The 14,334-nt window shown below is 53.5% G+C and overlaps 1 protein-coding gene across 1 annotated transcript in view; it reads left to right on the forward strand.

The window, feature by feature from the left end:
- The window catches only part of SH3BGR (SH3 domain binding glutamate rich protein), a 52,965-nt gene extending 46,246 nt beyond the window's left edge, over positions 1-6,719 (forward strand). The window contains exons 7-8 of the mRNA XM_056119559.1: positions 3,856-3,957; positions 6,301-6,719. Of these exons, the coding sequence (XP_055975534.1) occupies positions 3,856-3,942 (87 nt within the window). The 3' untranslated portion in view covers positions 3,943-3,957; positions 6,301-6,719. The remainder of the gene's footprint in view (positions 1-3,855; positions 3,958-6,300) is intronic.
- The last annotated feature ends 7,615 nt before the right edge of the window (positions 6,720-14,334 follow it).

The raw sequence follows: 14,334 nt of genomic DNA on the forward strand, positions 1-14,334 counted from the left end.
GATAGCACAGCGGGGAGGGCGTTTGCCTTGCACGCAGCCGACCCGGGTTCTATCCCCAGCATCTCATATGGTCCTCTGAGCACAACCAGGAGTGATTCCTGAGTGCAAAGCCAGGTGTAACCCCTGAGCATCACCGGGTGTGACCCGAAAAGAAAAAAAATAAAGAAGGACTGGAGTGATAGAGCATGGGTAGGTGCTCACCTTACCCATGGCAGACCCTGAGCACTGCTGGGCGTGGCCCTGAAACAAGACAAAACCAAAATAATTAGAAGAATCCTGAGAATCATCTTGATGACCAATGAAAACATGAAAGAAAATCAGGAGGCAAGCTGGAAGCTTTAGGACGAGAACCTGCAGGAATATGCCGTGTCCGTTGCCACCTGCTCTTGGCCACGTTCCCACGGCCGGTCTGCGGAGCGGGCTGGACACTGCTGGCTCCCATTGGGGTCAGGCTGCTGGGGCTGGGGCTTGGAGACTCCAGTTCAGACGCTCACCTGCTTCCCAGGAACGTCAGTGAAGGTGATGCCTAAGGACACAGGGGGGCTGGAAACACAAGATTTTATCTCGAAACACAGAAGCAAGTCTGCTAGGGTTTGCTTTTTTTCTTTTTTCTTCCTTTTTGGAATCTGGGCTATTTTTTTTTTTTTTTGCTTTTTGGGTCATACCCGGGGATGCTTAGGGGTTCCTTCTGGCTTTGCACTCAAGAATCACTCCTGGTGGTGCTCAGGGGACCATATGGGATGCTGGGAATCAAACCTGGGTCAGCCGCATGCAAGGCAAACGCTCTACCCGCTGTGTTGTTCCTCCAGCCACCATTTTAATTAATTTATTCAAATATTTTTTAACGTAGGAGTATCGCTATTTATTCAGCATTGATTAGGCTGATTGAATTGGGCATGGACTCTGCCTTACTTCCCCCCCCTTTTTTATAAATTTATTTATTGAATCACCGTGAGAGCAGTTACAAAGCTTTCAGTTCTAAGTCTCGGTCATACAATGATGAAACACCTGTCCCTTCACCAGTGCCCATTTTCCGCCACCCAAAACTCCAGTATACCCCCCCATAGCACACCATCCCCCTACCTGTGGGTCAGATGATTTCCACATTACTCTCTCTCTCTACTTTGATTACATTCAATATTTCGACACCAGACCCACCATTATTTATTTGGGATTTTACCCCAACACTCAGATCTGCTGAATAGGCATGGTCACGGTCCTGCCGTTGTTCATCGATTTGCTCGAGCGGGCCCAGTAATGTCTCCATCATGAGACTTGTTTTGTTGTTACTGTGTTTGGCATATCGGATACGTCACGGGTAGCTTGCCAGGCTCTGCCGTGTGGGCGAGATACTCTCGGTAGCTTGCCGGGCTCTCCGAGAGGAGCGGAGGAATCGAACGTTGGGTTGGCCATGTTGTAAGGCAAACGCCCTACCACTGTGCTATCACTCCAGCTGAATAGGCAACCGTAGACAATTTGTTTTCTATTGCTGATTATGAATAACATATGATGTCGTGAGGCCGCAGTAGTGGCCACACAATTTTGGAATTTTGAAATTTTTAACAATTAAATCTGGAGGGATTTTTGCCAAAACCTTCTGTGTTCCCAGATTTGTTCCTGAGTCTCTGGGATTATGGCCGGTAAGAAGCTTGATCAGGAGCCAGAGAGGCCATTTGTGGGTGGCGACTTGGGATCTCGTTGGGATGGGGAGGAAAGGGCCAGCTACAACCCTATCCCCTAAGGCTTGGTGTATCTCATCACTGCAGGCCCAATTCTGACTGTCCAGTGACCTCTGGTGGATGGCGGCCACCGAGCCGCCAGGGGGAATAGACCAAGGCATGAAACCTATTCCCACCTGGGGTGGCCTGGCACCGGTAACCTACTGCAGGGACTGGACGCATTTCTGCCGTCATTTTAATTTTTTTAAAATTTAATTTTGTTTTGTTTTAATTGAATAAAATGCACAGTTATAGAGCTGTTCATGGTTGGGTTTCAGCCACTGGAACACTGTCCCTACATCAGCATACATTTCCCACCAATAGTGTCCCCAGTTTCCCACCAGCCCCCTCCCCCACCGGCCTGCCTCTATGGTAGACACTTCTCTCTGTCTCTGTCTCTGTCTCTTTGTGTGTCTCTGTCTCTGTGTCTATCTCTCTTTGTCTCCCTGTCTCTGTCTGTTTCTGTCTCTATCTGTCTCTGTTTCTGTCTCTTTGTGTGTCTCTGTCTCTGTGTCTATCTCTCTTTGTCTCTCTGTCTCTGTCTGTTTCTGTCTCTATCTCTGTCTCTATTTCTGTCTCTGTCTTTGTTTCTGTCTCTGCCTGTCTGTGTGTCTGTGTGTCTGTCTGTCTTTGTCTCTCTCTCCTTCTGGGCATTATGGTTTGCAATACAGACACTGAGAGGTTCTCATCTCTGTCCTATTCCCTCCTGCCAGCTCTCATTCTTGCCCAGAGTGACCATTCCCAACTACAGTGTCCCAGGGGCCCCTTCTTTGTCCTAACTGCCCCTCCCACCCCCACATGGTGAGTTCCCTGCCAAGGGCGAGTGCTCCCGGCCCCGTATCTGCCGTCCTGGGTCTGAGTCTGCGGGACGGACGTCTTCTCCGGAAATGAGAGTCCGGTGGTCTCAGACTCCTGCCGCCTCTGCAGCCACCCCCGATCTGTCTAACCACAGGTTCTGGCCTGGGCTGGCGTCTGGGCGCCTGGCTCTTATTCTGGGGTGCAGCAGAGGGGCCCTGGGGTGCCGAGGAGGCCAGAGCATGGGGAAACCATGATTCTCTGCACACTGGGTCAGGGCGCAGAGCAGAGGACGTAGTGCTGGGGTTACCCAGGCATCCGGTGATGCCAGGGGCCTGCAGGCGGCACCTAGTGACATCTTTGGGGTCATGTGGGGCAGGCGTGGCCCCAGGCACGTGCCCACAGTGCTCAGCTCTCTATAATGGGATTTGCCTAATCAATCACACCCAAGGCACCTCTAGGTGAGAAAGCAAAAAAAGAGATGTAAGAATTTCACTTCCAGACAGAGACAACCAGGGGCCGGAGCGATAGCACAGCGGGGAGGGCATTTGCCTGGCACTCGGCCAGCCTGAGTCTGATCCCAGCATCCTGTCTGGTCCCCCGAGTACCACCAGGGGAATTCTTGAGTGCAGAACTGGGAGTCAGCCCTGAGCATCTTGGGGTGTGGCCATTCCCTGGGACAGGAGGTGTGTGTGTGGGGCTCAGTGTCCATCTCTATTGGCCTGGGAGGACCCTTGGAGAAACACTCAGTGTGAGCACCCGAACTCTGGGACACTTGACTGTGCGTGTGTGTACGTGTCTGGGGTCACATGCGTGTGTACGTGTGCTGGGGGAGGGTGTGCCGTATGTGCATAATGTGTTTTGCATTGAGGGGGGTGTGAGTGTGGGTTGAGCGTATACTGTGTCTGTGGTGTGTATGTGTGTGTCGAGGGTGCTTTGCAATTGGATGAACTGTGTATGTGTTGAAGGTTTTTGTGTCTGTTGTGTGTCTTGAGGGTGGTTGTATATTGTGTGTGTTTTATGTACCACAGATGTGTTGCATGTGTGTTTTGTGTGGGATGTCTGGAAGCTGTACTCAGCACGTGTTCTACATGTACTGTGTTGCATGCATGATACATGTGGTACATGCTATGCACTGCAGGTCATGCGTGTGTAGCATGTGTGACACAGTGCAATATGTTGCATGTGCCGAGGGTGTGCTGTGTGGATTGTACGTGTTGCGGGCATATCGTGTGTCTGTTGCCTTTGTGTGTTTATGTTAAGTGTATGATGTGTGCTGGAGGCTGGCCGAGGAGTGAACACTGTGTTTGTTCTTAGTAACCTTGTCATCTTGTTGAACCAGGTAGAGGAAGTCACTGAGGAGGAGGGAGCCGAGGGGGAAACTGAGGAAGGAGCAGAAGAGGAAGGAGAAAAGGAAGAAGATTCCTAGCCCTGTGCTTTCCAGGTACTCAGTCTGGGCCGAGACTCGCTCTGGGAGTTCTGCTGGGGTCTAGCCTAGGCCTCTGCCTGGGGCCGGGGTCCTCCTTGCTGGAGCCGCAGGCAAGTGGGCTCAAGGGGCCCATTTCTTGGGGGCTCTGGTTCATCTTTTGCAAAGTCCCCTTTCCGGGAAAAGGTACATCTGCAGCCATGCGAGTATATTAGTTCCCGGGGCTCCTTCCTGGGTGGGGGTGTGGGACAGACCCCCAGAGGTGCAGTTGGCGACTCAGACCCTCAGAGATCCCCTCCCAAGGCTCCCACATGAAGAAGGGCTCGAGGTGGACCCCCTTGCTGTACTCAGCTCCCGGCTAGCCCAGGCCAAGGCCCCGGGATGCCATGGTCCCCTGCAGGGTTGGCCCTACCCAGCATCCTCCGTGGTGCTTCTCCCTCCCTGAGCATCCTGGGTCAGCCCTGGGGGAGGGAGGGGGTGTCCGCAGTGATGGGGGCCGTGTTTGAGAGCGGGTGCTGGGACCAGGAGAGGGCTCAGACGGTGGGTGGAGGACCCCTCCCGACTGCCAGGTGCTGAGAAAGACCCACCTTTACCAGCCGCAACGACGACTGTGGGGGCTCTGGTTCCTGTGTCTGTCTGTCCCTGCCATCAGGTTTCAGGCAGAGAGAGCGTCTTTTTCTAGCGCAGCGAGGCCGACGGTCTTGCTTGATAAATACTTATTTGCTTTAGTGAATCAAGAGTTTTTAGTGCACAAATGTGCTCAGAGCGATGTGAAGGTGAAGAAGAGTCGGACTGCATGGTTCGAGGCACAACACCGGCTTCTCGGGAGAGGGGAAAGGAGACGAGCTTTGTAAAGTTTCAGTGACACTCCAGAATTCTGCAGTTCTCTGGGGAGTACCCAGGAGTATCCAGAATTCTGCAGTTCTCTGGCAGGGGAAGGAGGGGGATGCTGGGACTCTGCAAACATCAGCTATGGCGTCGGAGATTTACCTGTTCAGGGACCACCTTCCCGAGAGTCCCAGCCTTAGAATAAAGTGCTCAGGCTGGAGCGTTAGTCCAGCGGGGAGGACACTTGCCTTGCACATGGCTGACCCAGGTTCGATTCCCGGGATCCCCTGAGCACCACCAGGAGTGATTCCTGAGTGAAGAGCTAGGAGTCAGCCCTGAGCATCACTGGGTGTGGTCTCTCCAAAAGAAATCAAGTGCTAAAATAAAAACCGTGTGATGTGTTATTGGGGGTCGGGAGCTGGTGGCCACTGCTGCATTAGGGAAGTCCCTGGTCACTTAAGTTATGATGAATCCAGCCCATTGGGTCCATCCCAGCCCCCGACACAGACCCTCAGGCCCACTGAATGCCTTGGGAGGGACCCTGTTTCAGAGGTTGGGACTCAATTTCAGGAAAATAAATTGGTGTGTCAACTCCCCCCTCCCCAAAATCCATCAATGCAAGACTCAAAAAGTATCATTTACGTTTCAGTCATTTTCTGTGTAGAGTCCTTTAAAAATCATGCCTGTTTTGGGTCACACCTGGCAGTGCCTAGGGATCAGTCTGGGTGCTGACCTGGGGTCCCGTGCAAGGCAAGAGCCTTCACTCAGGCCTAGAATTTGTGTCCTTATTTAAAAACAATCATCACACAAAAACAGTTATTTAAAAAGGACTCATGAACAGGATGCGTCCCACTCACAGTGGAGAACAGTCTGCAGTCTGCCGCCTGGCGGTTTCGTAGACGGGTACATGAGCGACCCTGCGGTTCCAGGGGATTCTGTCCTTGTGGTGTGTGACCCTGCGCCCCCAGTCCCTCCCCTGGCCCTGGACAGACCAGTGACCCCCTGGCAGACACAGCAGGGCAGATGCTGGGCTCGCAGGGGGGCTTCCTTCTGGGGACGCTGTGCTCAGCTCAGCTCACCGCTTGGGAAGGAGGGTCCGTGAGCTTCCAGAGAGCGGGGGTGGAGGGGGGAAGGGCCACCTCCAGGGCCATCTCTCACCTTCCGTGTCTGCAGCCCGAGCCAGTGCCCCCTCCCCCCCAAGCCCCTCCACTTCCCAAAGGTGCAGGGGGCCGGCCCTGCTCCTGTCCACGCACCTGCTGCTGCTGGGTGCTTTTTTTTTCTTTTTGGGTCACATCCAGTGATACTCAGGGGTTTCTCCTGGCTCTGCGCTCAGGAATTATTCCCGGTGGTGCTCAGGGGGCCATATGGGATGCTGGGGATCGAACCCGGGTTGGCCACATGCAAGGCAAACGCCCTCCCCGCTGTGCTATCCCTCTGGTCTGGTGCCGAGTGCTTTGGACGAGACCCCCAGGCGAGGCACAAGTGCCCCACCCACCTTGCTCATGCCCTCTCTGCCTTCCCCCTCTCCTCCAGAACCCCAGGACCCGAGGCAGCAGCCAGACTCTCCCCACGCGACTTCAGCAGCGTGCTGGGACCCGAAGCTCGCCGTCCCCTCTCTGCCCGCCTGGGGCTCCCCGGGAGCCTGTGCCCGAAGCCCCTGCAGTACAGAGCTGACTGTGAAGACCCTTCGCGGACGCCTCGGTACCTGATGATTCTGACCTTTGCTTTAAAAACAATTTTTTTGTTTGCTTTGCAATCAACAAACCTTCTTACCCCGAAATAATGATTTCAAAATATAGAGCTCCTTATGGTATAACAAATGTCTCCCTGTCGGCTCCCCCCCCCCCCCCCGCCCCCGGCCTTAATGTGCCTTAGGTTACTTGTCTCTGAATTAACTTTGAACAGGGAGAACTTTCCAGAATCTGATCGCACAAATAAAGATCAATAGCCCATGTCCATTTTTACGTTCATTTTCTTGTTGGTGGTGTTGCCTAGGGAGGTGTTTGGGGCTGCAGAGTGGGAGAGGAAGCCTCCAGGAAGAGGGGTGCCCCCCTCCTCCTGCTGCCCTCCGCCCCCGGTGGAGGACATAGCACAGAGTTAGGGCATTTGCCCTGCATGTCACCATCCTGGCTTCATAACCAGCACCCGCTCTGGTCTCCTGAGCCCCGCCAGCAGTGATACCCAAGCACCACTGTGTGTGGTTCCCCCCAGAACCAAAAACTCCCCCCAAACTTGAAACCAACTTGATCCAACCTGACAGGGCCAGCGAGGGGCCCAAGGTCAGGCCTCACTCACGAGAGCCTGGGCGCCTGGCAGCGGGACCCCCTAGACTGCCGCCCTCAGGGAATCCCAGGAGACTGGGCACGCACAGTCCCTCCGGAAAAGTGTGGGCGCGAGGCGCACAGAGGCAGGCCATGCCCAGGGCCGGCGGGGGGCGCCCTAAGGGGGCTGGGGAGAGCACTCACACACCCGAGGGGCCAAGGGGAGGGCGGCTCCCAGAGAAGTCGGGGTGCGCACTCCTTTGCCCCTTCTCCAAAGTTGGTTTTCCCTGGCTGGTGCCCACCCCAGCGCAGGAGCGGGCAGAGATGCTGAATCATCCAGGATGGGCCTGTGACTGGTCACTGTCACCTGAAATGGATGGCTAGGACCAGCCCCGCTGGAACTCAGGGCCTCCCTTGCTCTGACCTCAGCCCGGAGCTCCCAGACACGTCTGTCTGTCTGTCTGTCTGTCAGGACATTTTACCATCCGGATGGTTCACTTTTTTTTTTTTTTGCTTTTTGGGTCACACCCGGCGATGCACAGGGGTTCCTCCTGGCTCTGCACTCAGGAGTTACTCCTGGCAGTGCTCAGGGGCTCATATGGGATGCTGGGAATCGAACCCGGGTCACCCGCTTGCAAGGCAAACGCCCTACTCGCTGTGCTATCTCTCTAGCCTCAGCAGCTGGTTCACATTTGCAGCCGCTCCCAGTTGTCCTGGATGTTGTGGGCTCTGGCCACCAAGGGGCTGTGTGTGTTAATGACCCCTTGGGTGCCTTCTTGGAAGCCCAATCACCCACCCATCACCTGTAGGGGTGATGCTCGGACAAATACCCCGGCAACCCCTGCCCTCCCAGCTGTCTGCGCGGTGTCGGCTGAGCTGCTCTGTTCTTCCTGGAGATGCATCCGCAGCCGTGGTTCCTGCAGGCAGCCTTGCTGGGGCTCTGCCTCCTGAGGCCACGCAGTGTCCGACCCCCGGAGCCACCTCAGCCTCCTGGCTCATCTGTGCGGGCCCTTCCCAAACATGCTCCCTCCTGAGAGGGCCGTGTCTACGGGGTGCGTCTCCCCGCCCCGTGCCTGGAATATAAGGTGCTTCTGCTTTTCTCCTCGCTGTTTCTGGCTGTGAATCCCGGCTGGTCAGCCGGCCAGCTGGGTTGGTTCTCCTGGGTCTGTGCGGTGCTGGTCTTTCTCTCTGGGGACCTCTCATCCCCGCTGCAGACGTCGTGGAGGGGGGTTCTCCCCTGAACTCTGAGAACGGCTGGTTTCTGGCTGCTACAAGAAAGCCAAGAGGCATTGTTTCCCCTTGGCTGAAGCAGGTTCTTTAAAAAACCAAACCCCTCTCCTTTCGCTCAAAGTAAGGAGAAAGGACCGCAGCAGAACGAAAATTCATGCAGTTAAAAATTAATGTCTGTTTTCCATGATTGTCACCCATTGCCTCTTTTGCAAACCACAACACCCAATAAGAGAGAGAGAACAAAAGGGAATGCCCTGCCACAGAGGCAAGGTGGGATGGGGGGATGGGGGGTGGGAGGGATACTGGGACCCGTGGTGGTGGGAAATGGGCACTGGTGGAGGGATGGGTGTTTGATCATTGTACAATTGAAACCCAAGCATGAAAATTTATAAGTCTACAACTGTACCTCACGGTGTCTCACTAATAAAAAAAATGTCTGTTTTGTGCTTCCTGGCATTAAGTTATATCGTATCTTAAAAGCACGCCTAATTTTATGGCACCGCCACCGAGAGAGGCCCGAAGCACTTTGGTCCTGCTCAGGGCAGGCTGCTAGTCCAGGTTTCGGGTGGATTTGTTTAGTGAGATGCCAAATTTTACATTTATTTATTTATTTATTTATTATCGAATCGTGGTGGTGAGATACACAATTACAAAGCTGTTAATGATTGGGTTTCAGTCCTACAGTGCTCCAACACCTCTCCTGTCACCAGTATATACTTCCCACACCAGTGACCCTCCTGGTCCCCACTCCCCCCGAGCCTGCCTCTATGGTAGACACACACACATTCGTATGCACACATGCACGTTCTCTCTCTCCCTCTCTCTCTCTCCTCTCTCCCTCCCTCTCTCCTTCTTTCTCCTTCTCTCTTTCCCTCCTTCCATCTCTCTCTCTCTCTCTCTCTCTCTCTCTCTCTCTCTCTCTCCTTTTGGGCATTTTGTTTGCAATACAGGTACTGGGATGTTTGTTCCTTTTCCTGCTTTTAGCACGCAGTTCTTTTTTTTTTTTAAATTTTTATTAATGAAACACCTGGGCTGGAGCGATAGCACAGCGGGTAGGGCGTTTGCCTTGCATGCAACCAACATGGCCGACCTGAGTTCGATTCCTCCGCCCCTCTCAGAGAGCCCGGCAAGCTACCGAGAGTATCTCGCCCACACGGCAGAGCCTGGCAAGCTACCCGTGACATATTCGATATGCCAAACACAGTAACAACAAGTCTCATGATGGAGATGTTACTGGGCCCGCTCGAGCAAATCGATGAATAATGGGAGGACCGTGACCACCTTTCAATGAAACACCATGAGGTACAGTTGTAGACTTACAAATTTTTGTGCTTGGGTTTCAATTATACAATGATTGAGTACCCATCCCTCCACCGAGTGCCCATTTTCCACCACCACCGATCCCAGTATCCCTCCCACTCCCCATTCCCCCCCCATTAGCACGCAGTTCTAAAGGTGCAAGAGTTTCACTTTTTTTTTCAAGGAAAAAGTATTTATGCTGAGTAACAAGCACAGACAACAAGCAACACTCTTTGAATCAGTGTTCCCTGCCCCCCTCTCACTGTTTTCTGTATCCAGAAAGAGAGTATTGTAGGAGAAACTTTTTTTTTTTTTTTTGCTTTTTGGGTCACACCCAGCGATGCTCAGGGGTTACTCCTGGCTCATGCACTCAGGAATTGCTCCTGGCGGTGCTCAGGGGACCATATGGGGTGCTGGGAATCGAACCCGTGTCGGCCATGTTGGCTGCATGCAAGGCAAACGCCCTACCTGCTGTGCTATCGCTCCAGCCCCAGGAGAAACGTTTTTAATGACTTGCAGTTCATTTTCTTTGCAGCACGGTGGAACGGCAAAGCTCTCTGAGCTTCATATCGTGCTGGAATAGGGTCACTTTTTCACCCAGTCTGGCCTCACCTGTCACTCGAGGGGTGGCGGGGTGGGGGGAACGGGTGCCTAGTGAGGGGAAAACCCCAGCATAAACAAAGAGTGGTCACAGCATGCCAGCGCAGGAAGCTTCTAGAAAACCAATGCATGATGACTCGGTAAAAAAAAAGAGCGACTCAAATCAAGTGAACAGCAAAATGATCCTGTTAGAAAGAAAAAGACAAGAGAAGTGAAGCTGGAAATAGCTCTGATTTGAATGAAGGCAGTCTCTGAGACCTCCTTCAAAGTGACACTTACGCTTTCTTTTACCTTTTTGTTTATTTTTTTTGGGGGGGCACACCCGAAGGTGCTCAGAGCTGACTCCTGGCTCTGTGTTCAGGGATCACTCCTGGCGGGGTGCAGGGGAGTTTCAAGGGGTGTTGGAGATTGAACCCTGGTTGGCCACACACGTATCAGGGCCCTGCCCACTGCACTTGGTCTTCTTTGGAGCCAGGGTCACTGTACAGGGGCCTGGGGCAGCTTCGCCAGCCCGGCAGACAAGCTCTTTCCTATTTTTTGTGGCTTTTAAAAAAATTATTATTATTACTATTATTGCTTTTTGGGTCACACCTGGCGACACACAGGGCTTACTCCTGGCTCTTCACTCAGAAATTATCCCTGGCGGTGCTCAGGGGACCATACTGGTCAATTCAATGCTGGGAATTGAACCCGGGTTGGCCGCGTGCAAGGCAAACGCCCTACCTGCTGTGCTATCACTCCAGCCCCCCCAAAAAATTATTATTTTTTTTAATGAAACACTGTGAGATGCAATTACAAACTTAACACACTTCTGATTATGTTTTGGTCGTACAGTGGTTGAGTACCCATCCCTCCACCAGTGCCCATTCTCCACCACCACTGATCCCAGGAACCTCCCCCGCCCATCCCTCCCCACCTCTGTGGCAGACACATTTCCTCCTACTCTTTCCTTTTGGGTGCTTTGGTTTGCAATACAGGTACTAAGTGGCCATCATGTTCGGCCTATAGTCTACTTTCAGCACGTATCTCCCATCCCGAGTGAGCCCTCCAAGCATCCTTTACTTGTGGTCCCTTCTCTATCTGAGCTGCCTTTCCCCCAGCATGTGAGGCTGGCTTTCAACCCGTGGAGCGATCCTCCTGGCCCTAATCTCTACTATCCTTGGGTGTTAGTCTCCCATTATGTTGCTTTATATTTGTGGCTGGTTTCTTTACTGGGTACAATCCAGCAATAAGGATGAGGGCTGGAGCGACAGTACAGCGGGAAGGGCATTTTCCTTGCACGCAGCTGACCTGGGTTTGCTTCCCAACTTCCCTTAGAGTCCCCCAAGCCCTTCAGGACTAATTGCTTGAGTGCAGAATCAGGAGTAAGCCCCGAGCACTGCCACGTGTGACTCAAAAACAAAACGAAAGGATGGTGTGCGGTTGTCTCTGGATTCCTACTTTCCAGCTGGAAGATTAGAACACAGGGGCTGGAGCGATAGCACAGCGGGTAGGGCGTTTGCCTTGCACGCGGCCAACCTGGGTTCGATTCCCAGCATCCCATATGGTCCCCCGAGCACCGCCAGGAGTAATTCCTGAGTGAAGAGCCAGGAGTAACCCCTGTGCATCGCTGGGTGTGACTCAAAAAGCAAAAAAAAAGAAAGAATTAAGACACATCACCTGCCATGGTTCTGCAGGAATAAATATTTTAAAATGTTTCTGTTCAAGAACAGGTGACGGTCCCGAGTCTCGTGTTTGTAATAAGTCAGATGGCCATCAGGTGGCGCTAAAGCACAAGCATCCTGCTGAGATGGGTGGGGGGGGGTCGTTCCCCCCCCCCCCACCTCCCCTGACCCGAGGACCAGTTAGAGCATCTGGAATACCACACCGTGTGGCAAACAGCGGGACCCTAAATCCCTAAACCTCCACCCCAGAGGGTAACAGTCTGTTTATATGAACTGCATTGATTCTGGGCAAAACCGTTATAGGTGGCTGAGAAGCCCTTACGCCCAGTAACGGACGATTCTCGAGGCTTTGCTGCCAGGGACTCCTGACAGTGTGGATGCAGATAGGTGGGGGTGGGTTGGGGGCTGCTGAAGGACTCAGTGTCCGCTCTGGCCCCCGAAGGCCCCAGGCCCCTCTCTGGAACCAGTGCCACAGGCCTCAGCCCCCAAAGGCAGGGTTAGCTCTTTAGATTAGCTCGTCTGAGAAGTTGAAGCAGGGAAGTCCGACAAGCAAGGTGGGTCTTCGCTCCTCCCTGTTCCAGTAAGGCTCTGGGTTGGCGCGAACATAGCATCTTTCCAAATATCTAGGGAAGCCGTCACCATCCCTGAACCCCGCCTTTCGGGTCGTCTGGGATACTTGCTTTAGACACAAAACGAAACATTGCGTACCAGAGCAGTAGGACTGCAGGGGAGGTGCTGGCTTTGCACCATTATGGTTCCCCCGAGCCCACCGGGAAGGATCCCTGAGCACAGAGTCAGGAGTCAGCTCTGAGCTGTGGGGATGGTGGCCCCAAACCCAAAACTGAAAAATACCCCCCAAGTCCCTAAACCAGACCAAACTAAAAATGCCAACAAAACAAACACACAAAACAGACACAGGCACACAGACACACAGACAGACACAGAGACACACAGAGACACAGACACAGAGACACACACACTGACACACACGGACACAGAGACACACAGGCACACACAAACACACACCGCCACACACACAGACACACACGAACGCACATGGACACACAGAGACACACACACAGAGACATACACAGGGATACAGACACAGACACAGACAGACAGACAGACAGACACACACACACACACACACACACACACACACACACACAGAGGAGACTTCAGGACCCCGGACAGCGCCTGGAGCTTCTGTTGGAGAGTTTCCCAGGCAGGTGTGTAGGTGTGGAAGCCTGCTGAGCCTGGCTGCTGCTGTTTGGTGCGCCCCCTTGTGGAGACTTTGAGGTGGGGCCTGAGTCCTGGCCCCGCCCACAGCCGTCCCTCCTCTGGAGGCCTAGACCAGGACGGAGGCCAAACCTAGCTCTGTCCCTGTCCTTGAGTGCTTGGGTGGAAGCCAGCCCCAGGGCCTGGAGGATCTATGCCCCCAGACACTCACAAGGAGCGGGAGCCTGCTGGGTGCAGCCTCCCCCCCCCACCCCTTTCCTCATCCCGGTCCCATCACCCGGCCCTCACCCCACCCTCCCCCACCGGGCTTAGAGGGTTCTCCCAGCTTCCCTGCCCCCGTTCCTGCTGGGCTCCGCCAGCCCTGAGCCACCCTTGGCTCCCGTCCCATGTCCCTGGGAGAGAACTAGGGGTTTCCCCTCTCCCCGCCCACCCCTCGCTGCATCTTCAGGGGGCCTGGGCAAGGGTCCACACCCGCCTGCCTCTGAGCCAGGAGGAGGCCACGCAGGGAGACAAGCAAGCAGAGCCTGCAGTGTGAGAGTGTGTGTCTGTGTGTGACTGTGTATGTGTCTGTGTGTGGCTGTGTGTGTCTCTGTGTGTGTTTGTGTGTGTCTGTGTGTGTATCTGTGTGCTTGTCTGTGTGTGTCTGTGTGCCTGTGTGTGTCTGTGTGTGTGTCTGTGAGTGTGTCTTTGTGTCTGTGTGTGTCTGTGTGTCTGAGTGTGTCTGTGTATCTGTGTATGTCTGTGTGTGTTTCTGCGTGTATCTGTGTGTGTCTGTATGTCTGTGTGTCTGTGTGTGACTGTGTGTCTGTGTGTGTCTGTGTGTATCTGTGTGTTTGTGTGTGTCTATGTCCCTGTGTGTGTCTGTGTGTCTTTGAGTGTGTCTGTGTGTCTGTGTATGTATCTCTGTGTATGTTTGTGTGTTTGTGTGTGTCTGTGTGTCTGTGTGTATCTGTGTGCACCTGTGTGTGTCTGTGTGTGTCTATGAGTGTATTTTTGTGTCTGTGGTGTCTATGTTTATCTTTGTGTGTCTGTGTCCCTGTGTGTCTGTGTGTGTGTCTGTGAGCATGTCTTTGTGTCTGTGTGTATCTGTGTGTCTGTGTGTCTTTGAGTGTGTCTGTGTATGTATCTGTGTGTATGTCTGTGTGTCTGTGTGTCTGTGTGTGACTGTGTGTCTGTGTGTGTCTGTGTGTCTGTGCATATCTGTGTGTGTCTGTGTGTGTGTCTGTGTGTCTTTGAGGGTGTCTGTGTGTCTGTGTATGTATCTGTATCTGTGT

Source organism: Sorex fumeus, unplaced genomic scaffold (genome assembly GCF_029834395.1).
Source record: "Sorex fumeus unplaced genomic scaffold, SorFum_2.1 ptg000041l, whole genome shotgun sequence".
In the NCBI taxonomy this organism is placed as follows: Eukaryota; Metazoa; Chordata; class Mammalia; order Eulipotyphla; family Soricidae; genus Sorex; species Sorex fumeus.